The sequence below is a fragment of the Nomascus leucogenys genome, chromosome 20, assembly GCF_006542625.1.
Source record: "Nomascus leucogenys isolate Asia chromosome 20, Asia_NLE_v1, whole genome shotgun sequence".
Taxonomy (NCBI): Eukaryota; Metazoa; Chordata; class Mammalia; order Primates; family Hylobatidae; genus Nomascus; species Nomascus leucogenys.
In genome coordinates, this window is record NC_044400.1 from 75,279,983 (window position 1) to 75,296,545 (window position 16,563).

A 16,563-nucleotide genomic window follows, 5' to 3' on the forward strand; every position below is an offset into this window, starting at 1 on the left:
TATATATATAAAATGTGTGAAGGCTGACACTGGGGCACTCTCCACCCAAGCTCCCTCCAGGGAGTGTGATCCAAATGCCCAACCTTCCAGGGCTGCAGCCTCAGTTGTGCCAGACCCTCACATCACTGCCTGATTCATCACTGCCTGACTCGGCTGCCTGATTGTGGCCTTTGCCTGGCCTTACTCCCTATTTTAAATGACACTCTCGCCACACCTTCACATACCCATGACCACAAACTGGGTTTGCTTCTGTCTACTCATCATGCCTGACTTTCCCCTATGCAAACATCATGACTGGATGTGATATTCCTGATCCTAGATTCTGCTTTCCCTTTCTTTCCCTCTCCATTACCATTTATTGAGTGGACACCTACTGTGTGTCAGGCACTGTAATTGGTGTTTTACAAACATTGTTACTATTACCCACAACCCTACAAGACAGATATTGTTCCCACTTTACAGCTGAAAAAAGATTACAGGCTGACTACCCCTTCTCTGAAATGCTTGGGACCAGAAGTGTTTTGGATTTTGGAATATTTGCATTGTATTCCAAAACCCGAAATGCTCCAGTGAGCATTTCCTTTGAGTGTCACGTTAGACTTCGAAATTAGGGATACTAAACCTGTACTACTGAAGGTCTTGCAGCTAGTAAATGGCAGGGTATGATCTGAACCAGACACAAGTGGTGATTAAGTCAGATCATTATTAGAAGTCACCTTACAGAGAAAACAATCAACATGAGGTACATTCTGTCACAATGCTTATGCTGTTTAGATTTAATGTAGACATATTTGCATTTGAAAGTGCAAATACTGTCTTTATAAAGTCTTTGAAGAACAGTTAGACCTTGTTATTTCTATAGTTAATTCAAAGTGCTAATAGCTAAAAACCAGAAGTTATTCCAAAGTTTGCATGAACAAAACTCACAAGTTATAAAAATATTTTATTTAAATGCTACAGAAAAAAATATGTATACTTAAAAATGATTAAAACTTCACATTAGGAAATGCTAAAAACCCAGTAATTTACACAATGATAAAATCTAAAGTGATGGGAAAACATAAAATATTTTCATTTGGTCCTGTCACCTAACAAAACTATCAGAAATATGAGATTATAGTAATTACTAAAGCTGGTTAAAGGCACATGACAACATAATTCCTTTACACACATCCAGTCATTTTATACAAGGAACTGCTATCCCTTAAATGAAAGAGTGAACTATTTGTTTAAAATATTAAGAGTGCATCATGTACCTATAATGAAACCACTTTCTCCAAAGACTCAAACAGATTAACATTGCAAAATAGTATTTCTGTATCACTGACTTCTGAAAATTTTAATAATTTAAGAATATGCAAGTGAAATATAATTTATTCTGGTTTCAACAATAGTTATACAAAGCCACAATTTTCCCCAGGAAACCATTCACTTCATAGTTGCAAAAACACACTGTAGCTTTTCTGTTAGGGTATGCCATGCTTTCAGCTAGCTGGATGTTTAACTATTCACTTCAAATTGACGTGTCCAGCCAGGCTCGGTGGTGTGGGCCTGTAGTCCCAACTACTTTGAAGGCTGAGGCAGGAGGATCCCTTGATCCCAGGAGTTCAAAGCCAGCCTGAGTACATAGAAGACCCTATCTCTTAAAAAAAAAAAAAAAGTATATGTCCTTAAATCTGAAAGAAAACCGGCATTTATGTACCAAGTAAAACATTCTATCTTAAGCTATTGCATTTAACACTAAAAAGCATCGTTCACTCTGTGATCTACAACATTGTCTGAGTCTCCATTACAATTATAAATTCATGTCAGAGTAGGAGCTCCCAAACATCAAAATTCAAGACTCAAAGAAGGGGCTGAGCACATGAGAAGGGGAGAGATGGGTGACAGGGTCAGGTGAGGAAGTGTTCTGAGATGTGTAGGATTCCTCTGGGCCCAAAGCCGCTTGTGGCACCACATGTGTGCAGGAATGAAGGGTCTCCTGTGAGGGCTCCCAGGGGTTCCAAGACACAGCAAGGTGCCTGAAGGAGGCTGGAGACATTGGCGTGGGCATGGAGGTGCTAGCAACTACTTTCAGACTGCTAACAATGAGACTATGTCCATTTCTTCTTTATACAGTTACCATTGACCTTCCTTTAAAATCCCACAGGGAGAACATGCTGTTTTTAGCAGAAATGTCCGTTTTCATTAACTCCTTGAAAATTTAGTGTATTAACTTTTATTTCCATGAGCTTCAGTTTCCACACCTGTCAACTGCTGTATAAAGCAGGTTTCCTGCAAGTTCTGATATAAGTGACCTGACAGGAGGCACTATCTTTGTCCTTCTCACCATGCCCCTAAGCATCTGGAGTGAGTATTCTCACTATACACTTATTTAATAACAGAGTTATCTGACACTCAGAATAACAGCCTCCACTGTGTAATGCAGCAGATCTCAGGATGGGGTGATCTCTAGGGAGGCAGAAATTCTATAAATAATACCAAACAAAAGCTGATTGTGTCATCCAACACATTTTTATGAGGAAGTCAGAATAATTAGAAGATGGCAGAACTTTTTTTCCCAATTGGGTAAAATTGTCCATTCTTCCTGTATTCCCATTTCTTAAGAATGATCTAGCCAACAGTCATTGAATATAAGCTGACACAAATTAATATAATTTCAACATAAAATGGTCTAATGTGTGAATTTAACTATATTGGAAGGTACAAATCCTGTCTTTATGAGGTCTTTGAAAGGCAGGGTACCTTCTCTAAAAAGTAGTCACTTAGAACCAACTTTTACAAAACAAAGAGTCTCAGCCCCCAACTCCCGCCAGCCTGGGCAACATAAGCAGACTCTGTTTCTACAAAAAATTTTTTAAAAATTAGCCAAGCATGGTAGCACATGTTTGTAATACCAGCTACTTGGGAAGCTAAGGTGGGAGGATCGCTTGAGCCCCCAGGTGGTCAAGGCTGCAGTGAGCTGTGATCATGCCACTGTACTCCAGCTTGGACAACAGAGTGAGACGTTGTCTCAAAAAAAAAAAAAGGAGTCTATCTCAGAGTTCAACGAATGGATAATTCTAGTGTGGACAACTCTGGTGTAAACATGACTGAAAATAATTCACAAATAGCCTGTTACAGCTCCACCCACTGAAAATTGTCGTAAAAGACATTTTTCAAACGAGTTCATTTTTAGAAAAACCATTCCAGATATCTTACCTTCGGAAATCATCCAAGGAGTGTGATAAACATTACAACCCCCATAAACTGGGTAAACAACAACAATGGAGTGAAAAACGACCACACATGCCATAAAGCAATGTTGAAGCTGAAAAGAACAAGACATAAACAGTTGACAACTCCAATATGCATCAATATATTTTATTCTAGAATCTAGATTTAAAGATTTCAATGTAGAAAAGTTCATCCAGTCAGCAACTTTCTCTATGTATCCTATTTCTCAGCTATGTGACTTAGCCGATGCTGGAAAGGAACTCTAGATATACTTACCCAAGTATCACAATTTCTTCAAGAAGGCCCTGGAACTGGAACCACTAAAGGTCTCCTAATAGGAGTTGACATGGCTTAATAGAAACTGAAGTCTCTTAGTTTCTGCACTTGAACAAGAATTTAAATGGCTACAGCCCATTTTTATGACATCACACACTAAACTATTATGGTAAAAAAGACCAAAGTATTTTCTCTTAAAAACAAAATGAAAACAATTATCACTTATAAGCTGCTATTATATCTTTGAGAAAAACACTATTCCTGTCATCAAAGTAAAATTAAAACACTTTCTAAGTATAAAGATTTTTAATGACTGAAATTTCTAAGAACAGAATAGGGAAAACTATATTCAAATAAGTTCAGATGGTTATTGGTTTTAATATATAATATTTTGATAAGTATGGGTATTAAATAACTATAATCACACTGTCTAAAAAATTAATATTTCTGGAGATGATCTTGGTCTATGGGAAAAAGTAAAACAACATATCTGCATGTCCCCACATACAGGTTAACAATAACCACATCACACTGTCAAACAACCTTGAACTTCAACTACAGAAAATAAGTCATAGAAAGAATATGTATAAAGGTATATGGTTCTTCCAAAATAAAAATTCAATTAGGCCGGGGGTGGTGGTGCACGCCTGTAATCCAGCACTTTGGGAGGCCAACACAAGCAGATGACTTGAGGCCAGGAGTTTGAGACCTGCCTGAGCAGCATGGCGAAACCCCATCTCTACAAAAAATACAAAAAATAGCCAGATGTGGTGGCACATGCCTGTGGTCCCAACTACCCGGGAGGCTGAGTGAGGTAGGAGGATCACTTAAGCCTGGGAATTCGAGGCTGCAGTGAGCTGTGATCATGCCACTGCACTCCAGCCTGGGTGACACAGTGAGACCCTGTCTCCAAAAGAAAAAAAAAATCCAATTGATATAAAGAAAGAAAAAACTAGAGAGCTACACACAACATAGGAAAAGTAGTTTTCTTTCTGGTTGGATCATAGGATATATTTCCTTTGTGTTTTTCTGTAATTTACAGATTTTTTTTTTCCTCAGTGAGCAAGTATTACTTTCATAAACCCAAAAAACCCTGTATTTTTCATTGAGTATTTAATTAACTTATGAAGAAGGTTACTCGTTGTGGCATTGTTTGAGTATAAATATAACAAAGTCCAACAACAGAAGACAGGTTAAATAAATCATGTTATGTCCATGCTGTGAAAACTATGCAACTGTTTAAAAAAATGAGACATATCTATATGTACCATTATGGAAGAATCCCAAACTATAAGGATCCACTGAAAAACAAAAGGAAAAAAAGACGAACAACCACTGTGGAAAGCAGTTTGGCATGATTTGCTGAAGTCAAAGGTATGTACATCCAACAATTTTACCCCTTGGGATATATATATATATATATATATACATACATCTCTACACCCAACAGAAATGTGTTCACTGTGCTACGAGAGCCATGTACAAGAATGCTCTTTATAGCATCCTTCATAGTAACCCCAAACTGAAAAAAATCTAAATACAATCAACAATGGAAAAGAAAACTGGGATTCAATTAAACAATGGAATGCTAGGCCGGGCGCGGTGGCTCACGCTTGTAATCCCAGCACTTTGGGAGGCCGAGGCGGGCGGATCACGAGGTCAGGAGATCGAGACCACGGTGAAACCCCGTCTCTACTAAAAATATAAAAAAAATCAGCCGGGCGTGGTGGCGGGCGCCTGTAGTCCCAGCTACTCGGAGAGGCTGAGGCAGGAGAATGGCGTGAACCCGGGAGGCGGAGCTTGCAGTGAGCCGAGATCGCGCCACTGCACTCCAGCCTGGGCAGCAGAGCGAGACTCCGCCTCAAAAAAAAAAAAAAACAATGGAATGCTAAAGAGCAATGAAGATGAGTCAGTGTTCCTGGCGACAACATGAAAGAACTGCACACAATGCTGCACACAGCCAGCTCAATGTGAAGGAATACACCCTGTACGAATCCATTTCTATAAAGTTCAAAAGCATAGCTGAAACAAAAATAGAATATCTAATGGAAGCAAAGCAAGTAGTTACCATGAAGGTCAGGGCAGTATTTACCTGTGGCAGGAAGGAAGGTGTATAACTGGGAGGGAGAATGAAGGGGGTTCCCAGTGTGCTGGCTCAGTTTACACCAATGCTCACTTCATGAGAATTCATTCTTTAATTCATTCATTTCAGTTTTTTCTACTTTTCTACATGTATTGTATGTCATAATAAAATAGATTTAAAAAGCAAAATGCAGGATATGTACAGAATGTCACCATCTGTGCTTTAAATAATTAGATCCATAAATAGAAGGAGAAAGAGACACTAATGAAAAGGGAACCAGAGAGCATGAATGACCAGGAGACTATTTTTCTGTTTTAACTTTTTTTCTTTCGAAGTTTGGACCAAGTTTATCACTATCTGATCAAATAAAAATTTGTTGTTCATTCCTGTTAGTCATTTCAAAGTTAACTTACCAAATTCCTGCTGCAATAAAGGAGGCAGTGGTAATGGGTATCAAGGCTGGATACTTGACATCATATTCTCCAATTCCACAATACCATTCCAGGTAGACTATGCAGTAAAATGCAATTGATAAACTGACAAGCAACAAGGCACTGCCACAGAGAAACCAGCTGTGGAGATAAAAACAGTAAGAGGTCTGACACCACTTAATGTATCATCAGATTTCTTAAAAGTTTTTACTAATAGCTTAAAAATCTGCTTCTAAGAATATTAAGTGTTGCAGAGGGAGCCATACTTAAACAATCCACGCTTTCAGAAAGTCTCAATCTATGGGAGATGGGGGTGAGAAAAAGAGATACACAACTCAGGAAAGAATGAAAAGTACGACTTGAAATACATGCATTTATATATACACTCTCATCAGCCAACCAAGGGAAAATTCTGGTCATGACAATGCATTTTCTTTAAAAATATAAGGAAGAGGCCGGACGCAGTGGCTCACGCCTGTAATCCCAACACTTTGGGAGGCCGAGGCAGGTGGATCACCTAAGGTCAGGAGTTCAAGACCAGCCTGACCAACACGGAGAAACCCCGTCTCTACTAAAAATACAAAATTAGCCAGGTGTGGTGGCACATGCCTGTAATCCCATCTTCTTGGGAGGATGAGGCAGGAGAATCCCCTGAACCCGGGAGGCAGAGGTTGCAGTGAGCTGAGATGGCGCCATTGCACTCCAGCCTGGAGTGCCTGGGCAACAAGAGTGAAACTCTGTCTCAAAAAATAAAATAAATAAAAATAAAAATACAAGGAAGATAGTGGCTTTCTGGTTGTTTCTGAAGTTTTGAGTGTGACAGGACTAAAGAAGTTTATCAGTGGGAAACTTCATTCCTCCAAGTTAAGTGGATTTTCTTGGAATACTGAAAGACAATTAGGAAGATCAATAATTCAAATTTTCTCTCATAAAAGATTTCTAAATGAAATCCTCCCATTTTCAAAATATCTTCTACTCAGCACCTCACCCTCAATGCCAATGCCTTTTTACTCCCTTCCAATTCCACCTGTGACCTGATTCAGCCAGTGTGAGGCAACCTGGACAACCCCTTCCCTCCACCCCAGCTGGACTTGGGGACTGATCCCAGCTCAATCCAATACCCCATCATCATCTGCTGCTCTATGGGAAAAGCCTGACAGTCCATGTGGAAGAGAGAGGGAGAACAGATGGCTACAACAGTTAAGTTACAAAGGCACAAAGTGAACTTCCAATAATGGCAAGGTTCCGGATTCCATCAAGTCTTTTTACGATGATGCAATTCTGAGATTCGGCGTTACGAGAGGCAGTAGAGCGAAGGGGTTAAGTCTGTATGGGTTTGAATCTTAACTTGAGCAAGACTAGTTTTGTGACTCTAGGCAAATTACCTAACCTCCGTGTGTTTCAGAAATATTGACAGTACTTAACTCAGAATAGCTGTGAGAATTAAATCAAGTGGTCAGCAAAGTGCTCACTCTCAATCATAATCATTATTATTCCACTCATGCTATTTTTATTTTCATTTATTTATTTTTGAGACAGAGTCTCGCTCTGTCGCCCAGGCTGGAGTGCAGTACCGCTATCTCGGCTCACTGCAACCTCCATGCCTCGGGTTCACCAATTCTCCTGCCTCAGCCTCCTGAGTAGCTGGAATTACAGGCACTGGCCACTACGCCCAGCTAATTTTTGTATTTTTAGTAGAGATGGGGTTTCATCATGTCCATGTTGGCCAGGCTGATCTCGAACTCCTGACCTCAAGTGATCCACCTGTCTCAGCCTTCCAAAGTGCTGGTATTACAGGCGTCAGCCACCGTGCCCAGCCATCACTCAAGTTATATCTATGAGGAAAAAATTTCCATGTTCATCTTTAGGAGTCTCAAAGACCTCTCTTCTGCTAGAGCACGTAATCTCACTGGGGAGAGTATCACCCCCAAAGTGAAGAAAAAAATCTGGCTCTAATTGTATGTATAAAGCATAGATATGCATGCAGTATATAAGTGAATATATAGTCTATCTAATTCCACATTCCACAGGGATGATTAGGAAAAAAATGTCTAAAAAGACTCCTTAAGGGTAATGATAAAAGGCTGAAAAGCACATGTTGGTAACGGATATAAGAAAAAAAAAATTTTTTTTTTTTTTTTTTTGAGACGGAGTTTGCTGTTGTCACCCAGACTGGAGTGCAATGGCACGATCTTGGCTCACTGCAACCTCTACCTCCCAACCCATCCTCCGGCCTCAGCCTCCTGAGTAGCTGAGATTACAGGCACCCACCACCACGCCCAGCTAATTTTTGTATTTTTAGTAGAGATGGGGGTCTCACCATGTTGGCCAGGATGGTCTTCAACTCCTGACCTCAGGTGATTCACCCACCTCAGCCTCCCAAAGTGCTGGGATTACAGGCATGAACCACCGTGCCCAGCCTAAGAAAATTTTTTAAACTGCCTGAACAAAATATAATACTATCAGTCAGTGGTCCTTGGCCCTGGCTTTATATCACAGTCACCTTGTACCTTTCTAAAAGAAACTACATAGTCCCCAGTTTCCAAAATTCTGGGCCTGAGCATCTGAGATTTTAATTTTACCTTCTGCCTTTAACTCCACTGTTGATTTTGATGCACATAAGCAGAGTATTTTAAACTGTGATTTCTAAAGCATCACAGTGTTGTTTTGTTTTTAATATGGACCTGCTCTCCCATCTTTGAACAATATAAAGAACCTTAAGGCCTCAGGCTTCTAAACTTAGGCTAGAGCCAGAGGAAAAAGAAATCACCTCAAGCGTTAGAAGAATGAGCCATTTTAGCCATTTTCCAAAAGCAGAACTCAGCCGGCACTGTCTTTTGTGCAGCCCTCTCATTTCATGGCTGTTCAATACCCCCCAACCCCAGTTAATGAGTCCTTCCCAAGAAAACAATGCAACTCAAAATCCTCAGCCTTTGAGAACGCATTTATGCCTTTCTCTCTCTAAGATGACACCTTGTTGAGGACAGATCTACGACTTCTACTTTCTTTCCAACCCCCACAGCCCTGGTCCCAGTGTCTGCATCCCGGCTTTGCCACACAGCAGCTGTGTGGTCCTGGGCACTCCACTTCACTGCAGTTGCCCCCCAAATATCTTGTGTGTGATCATTTCTTACTCTGCCATTTCTTTAAACTACTAAAAATACCCAATCTAAGGACACAAATAGAGAAGTTCTCTCACATCTCCTAAAACCTCAAAAAGGTCTCAGTCCTGAGGCTGACCTGGACTAGGTACCCCTCCTGGATGCTCCCATAATACCCTGTGCCTACACTTACAGAGCACATACCACCAGGCCTGGTAACTTGTCTGCTGCAGCCTAGAATGAGCTGTTGGAGAGCTAGAAATGCACCTTCCATGTGTTTGGCACCGACAGCCGAACACATCTCAGGCTCCATAAAGTATTTGATGAAGGAAAGAGCAGCTGCTATTGGTGGTGGTTAAAGTACCCATCCCCTCCAGCCAGGTGCAGTGGCTCACACCTGTAATCCCCGTACTTTAGGAAGTCAAGGTGGGAGGATCACTTGAGCCCAAAAGTTTGAGACCAGCCTAGGCAACATGAAGAGACCTCGACTCTACAAAAAATAAACCAAATTAGCCAGGCATGGTGGTGTGCGCCTATAGTCCTAGCTACTTGGGAGGCTCAGGTGGGAGGATCACTTGAGCCTGGGAAGTCAAGGCAGTAAGCCATGATCGCACCACTACACTCCAGCCTGGGTGACAGAGTGCAGGGAGACCCTGTCTCAAAATAAAAATAAAAATAAGTATTCATCCCTCTTTTCCCAGCCCAAGTTCTAAGAGAGATGACTGAGTCAAGCTGATGAAGATTAAATGTCTGTTATACTGATGCAGCTATGGGAAGAATATGGCTTTTTTGAGTGGTGACAAAGCACTTCCTAATACTGGGTCTCTGACACCCAGAAACAGACAGGCTTACCCACTGGGTTCCAGGTCAAAATGAAAACCTAGAGACCTTTTCCTATGGGGGCTGCCCCGTGAAATGACACCATGGGAAGGCAGACCAGACTCTGCGCTTCCTACGGGCAGCCGACTTGCAGGAGAAGAAGGTGCTGAGCTACCTTCGTCCAGTTCTTCATCACATGTTCAATCAGTCACGCGACCTCCCACAAAGGAGTGAGTAACATGGAAGGGCAGAAGATGGGAGCGTTTAGGGAAAGTTTCTCCCCTAGAAAGTAGAGGACAGTTTACATAAACTTCCCTCTGCCTACTTTCCCCTGAGGGCTTGTTCCTTGTGGTTCGACAGTCTCCTCTGCCAGAAGTCACTGCTCCTCCTGAAGGCCCTTGAGGAGAAATCATGTGTCCTGCCATGAAACCAGGGGACCATGGTCCTGTCTGCATCTTCCTATCCCCACTGGTACTTCCAAATTATTACTCTTGACCCTAAGCACACCAGCCTTCCCAATGCCAGCTCTGATGCTCACCAACATACCTCTCCCTTGCGTTTATTATCCGAGGGTCTCCACATCACTCGCCAATGTGCAGTAAGGACCCTAGGATGTGATTCCAACCCTCTCCTCCATGTCAACTCTGGAGACTATACTGAAAGGATCTCAGTCCCTGTGAATGAGGAACTATTGGACATCTGGCCTGGCCACAAAGCTCTCACTCCTCCCACTGCAGACCTTCACCTCCACTCTAACGCAGTCACACCCTGTAGTTACCTTGTCAGCTGTAACTACCCTCTGAAACCAATCCTGAGACCCAATTCTCACTGGCCACAGTTCTCGACCCTTCCTCCCTGTACTCTTGTACCTGGTCTTCATGAAGACCTTCACTCAGTCTTTCTCCCTCCTTTTTTCCCCAAATGGATTAGGTTCTTCTTAAATTTACTACCTTCCTCATCCTACAACACATTTATTTGCACACAAATAATTTCCAGTTCTCTTCCACTCTACTGTGTATGCCCAGAGCACACACCCTCTCATTGGTTTTATTTTTTCCAGCTTTACTGAAGTATAATTGACAAATTAAAATTTTATATATTCAAGGTATACAATGTGATGACTTGATATATATATATACACACACATATATACACACATGTGTATATATATGTGTGTATATATTCGCATATATTCATATTTATGAATATATACATACATTCACATTCATATATATTCATATTTATGAATATATATACATATATATAAATATATATACGTGTATACATACACACACAGACTCACACATTGTGAAATGATTACCACAATCAAGTTAATTATCACACTCATCACCTCACATAGTTACCACTGGTGGGGGAATAGGGGGAGGACACAAGATCTACTCTTAGAAAATTTCAAGTATACAATACAGCATTATTAACTATAGTCACCATACTGTATGTACATTAGATCCCCAGACCTTATTCATCTTCTAACTAAAAATATGTACCCTTTGACCCCCATCTCATATTCATCTTCGTATCACCAGCACCTCCAACACAGGGCCTGGCAGAGAGTAGGTGCTTACTGTTTGAAGAATTCAACTAACAAAATAAAACACGAAAAATCAGACATGGGTTTAATTTACGAAGCAATAACGTTTTCTTACCTGCTAGTGTGGAAGTTTTCTTTAAGGGTTTTAAAGAAGTCAACATAATAGGTCACAACAATGGATGCCAAAATCCAGAATCCAGAATGGATATTAAGTCTTGGAAGAGGTTGCTCCTTTTTCTCAACAGCTGTGGAGGTTTCTGCAAATAAGGGAGATTTCAACTTATTAAGTTACCACAATTTTGCTAGGAAAAATTACACTTAATTTAAGCCAAATAAAATCATGTCCTAGACCTAAGAACCAGAGTCTCTCCCATGATAACAAACCCTTCTGTAAAACCCTTGAGATAGGTTTATATTTACAAAAAATAAGAGCCCACTATAAAATACGGTCAATACAGTCAATTTATTTCCTCTAAATATATTTTGAAATCAAATTTACACTTTTATCGTCTTTCGGAAATAACAATGTCACCTGGAAATATAAGAATTTTAATATTATGTTTCACATTTCTTCTAGGAAAGTAATTAGTCCTGTTAATTAGGAAAAATGCCAAAGGCAAATGTTAGCGCATGAACTGGACTTGTGGTCTTCCAAGAACACTTTTATAACTAAATTTTATTTTTTTTTTGAGTTGGAGTCTTCCTCTGTCGCCCAGGCTGGAATGGAATGGCTCGATCTCGGCTCACTGCAACCACCGCCTCCCGGGTTCAAGCAGCCTCTTGCCTCACCCTCCCGAGTAGCTGGGATTACAGGTGCCCGCCACCACGCCGGGCTAATTTTTGTATTTTTAGTACAGACGGGGTTTCACCATCTTGGCCAGGCTGGTCTATTTGGCCGGGCTGGTCTCGAACTCCTGACCTCGTGAACAGCCCACCTCAGCCTCTCAAAGTGCTGGGATTACAGGCGTGAGCCACCGTGCCCAGCCTATAACTAAATATTTTAGTTACTTTAAACACAGCTCAAAAGTGGAAACGGCACACCAGAGCTCTAGCTCCAGCACAGCACTGTCTAGACAGGTGATGAACAAGTCATTTTTCCTGTCTGGAACGCAACCTGAAAGAATGGGTGGATGGGGGATGGGTCAGATGGATGATTTCTAGAAAGTTTGCCGGGGATCCTGACATGCCCTCTCTCTATGTTCATTGATGAACATAGATACGTGACCATTGATACGTGAGAATCAATGGTCCACATCTGAGGTTCTGGGCCTTTAGATGACCATCGGAAACCCTAGGAAGCATGTTCATAATATTCTGGGATACCCTCAAAATGTATACATCGTCATGCCTGGGCATGATGTTATTCGTGTTCATTTTGAAAAGGTAATGGACACGGTTTTAAAACATATGAGATAAAAAATATCCAAAATGAAGTATCTGTCTCCCATCCTTAACCTCAGATCTAATCCCCAGAAGCAACCACCACTTACAATTTCTACTGAATTCTTCCATACCCTATGCATCTACAGGTGAACATACATCACAAGTTACCTGTTTTGTACCCAAACGGCGGCATACCATAGTGTTCCGCACTTCCCTTTGAAAATCATCCCCATTGGTACATACAAGTCGATCTGGCGTGTCATGTATACATATATCCAAATTTACTTAACCAGCTTTCTGCTGACGGGCAAGACAGATATTTCTAGTCATTCGCTATTACAAGCAATCCTGAAGTGAAACACTGCGCACATTGTTGTACACTGCGGTACAGGCATGTTTCTGGTAAATTCTTAAGACTTAGAACCGGTAGGTATTTTTAATTTTAATCGCTATTTCCAAACAGGTGTCAAATCAGCTCTCCAGAGAATTCTGAAGCGCAGCTGAGATGACGATGCACAGCACTACGCAATTCTAAGGATCTTCCCTGACATTAAATATTCGACTTGCAAAGCCGAAACTCGGTCCCTCCAGACTGGGCCAGGGCTGCCGGAGGCCGGCCGTTTTCCGGCGCCTCGCCTCTGAGAACCTCGGGGCGGCCTGGTGCGCGCCTCACCCGGCCCGGCGTCACCCTCGCGGTCCAGCTGGGCCTCGGCGTCCGGCAGGAGGAGGAATCGCCGCCGGAGCTGCTGCCGGGCCCGCGAAGAGTCCATCTTGGTACCGCCCCGAAATGCGACGGAAGTGACGTCAGACACAGCGCTTCCGGCGTCGGCTCCGGGTCTGGGCCTCCTGGCGTTTGGATTGGAGACTGTGTTCTCTTCGCTGTTTAGTTAGCGAGCAGCTAGGGTGGAGTCGGCCTCGAGGGTTCCGCTCTCCTGTCGGCAAGTGTGATTTGAATTTTAAAACACTGAGCTTTCCTGGTCGAAAAGTTCCCAAGTTTATTCCGACCTACGGAAGCGCAGGAGGACCATGATTACCGCTGCCGCTGGATGCGTCCAGGGCCGGGATGCGCGACCGTGAAACGCTGCGCTTCCGAAGCCCTCGCAGGCTCCCGGGTGCTAGAGCAGGAGACATACCCTCTGTCCAGCCCTCCACTCTCAGCCCCCAGTTTTTTTCCTACTTTTGCTTTTCAGGAGTCGCCCAGCAAGACTTGAAAGGAGGAGAAAGGCCTGCTGGACAGGATGCTAGAGCCTAGCAGTGACCACTTGGGGGCCCCTGGGCATTAAATAAACTTCTTGGGGCCCGTTTCCTTATTACACTTGGCTCTAGATTTGTTGTGCGTTTCAGTGAGAAGCACCTGTATGTGGTTCATGTGAGCCTCCTCCTCGCCACTTGTGAAAAATCCTCCCAGCCTGAACCGAGGGAACTAAATTACTTTCCCAGCAAACTGCCGTTTTCCACACTGCTCACACCCACCAACTCTGTGTTACGAGTTCACAACTTTTTCTCCGTCAATAATCCCGCGTATTACTTCCCCAGGCCTTTCCTACCGAGTCATGTGCTGAGAAATGGTGGGCATAGCCACGCAAACGTTTATTGAGCATCTACTATCTGCTAGGAGCTGTTAGGCACCATGCTAGCAGTGGAGATAAAGATGAGTAAGACATGGCCTTGCACGTGAGGAGCTCCTGGTCCAAAGAAAACTACAGAGGTATATTACAAGATAACTTTGTATTTATAAATGTATGAAAGCATTTCATCAATGCAGCCCACATTTTCTGAGCAGTTGTATGTGATAAAATTGTGAGGACAGAAGAATCTAGTAGAGGAAGCAGCTTCAATACAGTGCCATAATAAAAAACACTGTACATGGGGCATAATAGAAACACTGTACATGTAAAGGTCAGTTTATTCTGCTGGAGTGTGGGAGAGCAGGGAGAGTGGTTTCAGGTGAGTTGAATACAGGGGTGGAGAGCCAGTGAGCTACATAAGAAGTAAAATTGGAATTAGTAGGCACTATTTAATATCTTCGATGTGTTGGGGTGTTTGTAAAAGGAATGTAATAAGAAATATTCCAGAAAAGAGTGCCAGCTGCGCGCGGTGGCTCACGCCTGTAATCCCAACACTTTGGGAGGCCGAGGCGGGCGGATCACAAGGTCAGGCGTTCGAGACCAGCTTGGCCAACATGGCGAAACCCCGTCTCTACTAAAAATACAAAAGTTAGCCGGGAGTGGTGGCCCGCACCTGTAATCCCAGCTACTCTGGAGGCTGAGGCAAGAGAATCACTTGAACCCGGGAGAAGGAGGCTGCAGTGATCCTGCCACTGCACTCCAGCTTGGGCAACAGAGTGAGATTCCATCTCAAAAATAAAAATAAAAATAAATTTAAAAAAAAGAGAGACAGAGAAATACCAAATCTCTATTGATTTATCATTTCTTCAGCCTTTCTTCACCCTTCGGAGCACAGGATTTAACAGCTGGGTGGATCATATGGCCTTTCTAAACAATACCTCCTTTTTCCTTTTTTTTTTTTCTTTTTTTTTCTTTTCTTTCAAGACTCCTAAAGAACTGGATTCATTTATTCAAAGCCAACTGAAGTCTTTGCCCTCTCTTCTTCTCTCTCGTACAGGGTTAGAAGCCTTGTTAACAGGAAGTGAATTTGTCCCATCAAATACAATCTTCTGTTAGATTGTCTCCTCGAAAAAGGGTAAGTGCAGGGCCTCCCTGGTAACTGAATACTCCCAAGAGCATCGCTGCTATCCCAGGTTCCCATACATGGTATGTTCAGGTCAGATCAGGTTTCTCCTTTTGTGGTTTCGGGGCCTTTGAATTTGGATCTGAAATCCTTCCAGAGTTTTTTTCTCTGCAATTTTAAATGGCACTACTTGCACACCATATTGATGATACTTAAAAGCAGGTTGGAAAAATTCCAGTATTTAATGACCACATCTTCATTTCTGAGGTCCATTAAAGAAGCCCTTTGGGCAGGTGCAGTGGCTCATGCCTGTAATCCCAGCACTTTGGGAGGCTGAGGCAGGTGGATCACCTCAGGTCAGGAGTTTGAGACCAGCCTGGCCAACATGGTGAAACCCCGTCTCTACTAAAAATACAAAAAAAAAAAAAAAAATTAGCTGGGCATGGTAGCAAGCGCCTGTAATCCCAGCTGCCTGGGAGGCTGAGGCAGGAGAATGGCTTGAACCCGGGAGGTGGAGGTTGCAGTGAGCCAGGACCACCCATTGCACTCCAGCCTGGGCAGCAAGAGTGAAACTCTGTCTCAAAAAAAAAAAAGAAAGAAAAGAAAAGAAACCCTTCAATGTGTGTACTGTGGCACCCTAATTATAGATAGATATGTGATACCAGATTTGCTACCAATTAAGAAATTTTCATTTTCAATGTGGATTACTTGTGGGGAACAAATGAATTTCATTGTGACCTTTACTGACCCCCTGCTTAGCAACATAGTTAAATCCAAAGTGTGTATAGACTGTTGAATCCTGCCTCCATCACTGTGGGTCCTTAGGCAAGTTATTTTATTGTTCTAAGTATCAGTTTGCGCATCTGTGCAACATCGGGTGTTGGAGTGAAGATACATGTATACAGATTGTTTAGCTTAGTGCCTGGCATATATAGTTTGCCTCCAAACAGCAGTAGTTACTATTCTTAGTAATTTGGCTTGCCAGGCCTTCAAGATCCGGCACCTGTTCAC

The 16,563-nt window shown here is 42.4% G+C and overlaps 1 protein-coding gene across 2 annotated transcripts; it reads right to left on the reverse strand.

Annotated features, from left to right (window-relative positions):
• Positions 1-927: 927 nt before the first annotated feature.
• On the reverse strand, positions 928-13,671 carry TMEM128 (transmembrane protein 128). 2 transcript variants are annotated; one of them, XM_012499637.2, is made up of 5 exons: positions 13,030-13,671; positions 11,594-11,735; positions 5,989-6,147; positions 3,202-3,310; positions 928-1,642 (listed from the first exon to the last, which is right to left on the reverse strand). In XM_012499637.2, the coding sequence occupies exons 1-4, from the start codon at positions 13,052-13,054 to the stop codon at positions 3,211-3,213; spliced, it is 426 nt and encodes a 141-aa protein (XP_012355091.1). In that variant the 5' UTR covers positions 13,055-13,671; the 3' UTR covers positions 928-1,642; positions 3,202-3,210. The 2 variants fall into 2 exon arrangements, with proteins under 2 accessions (XP_012355091.1, XP_003258530.1); XM_003258482.4 differs by having other exon boundaries at positions 13,535-13,665.
• Between the last annotated feature and the right edge of the window lie 2,892 nt (positions 13,672-16,563).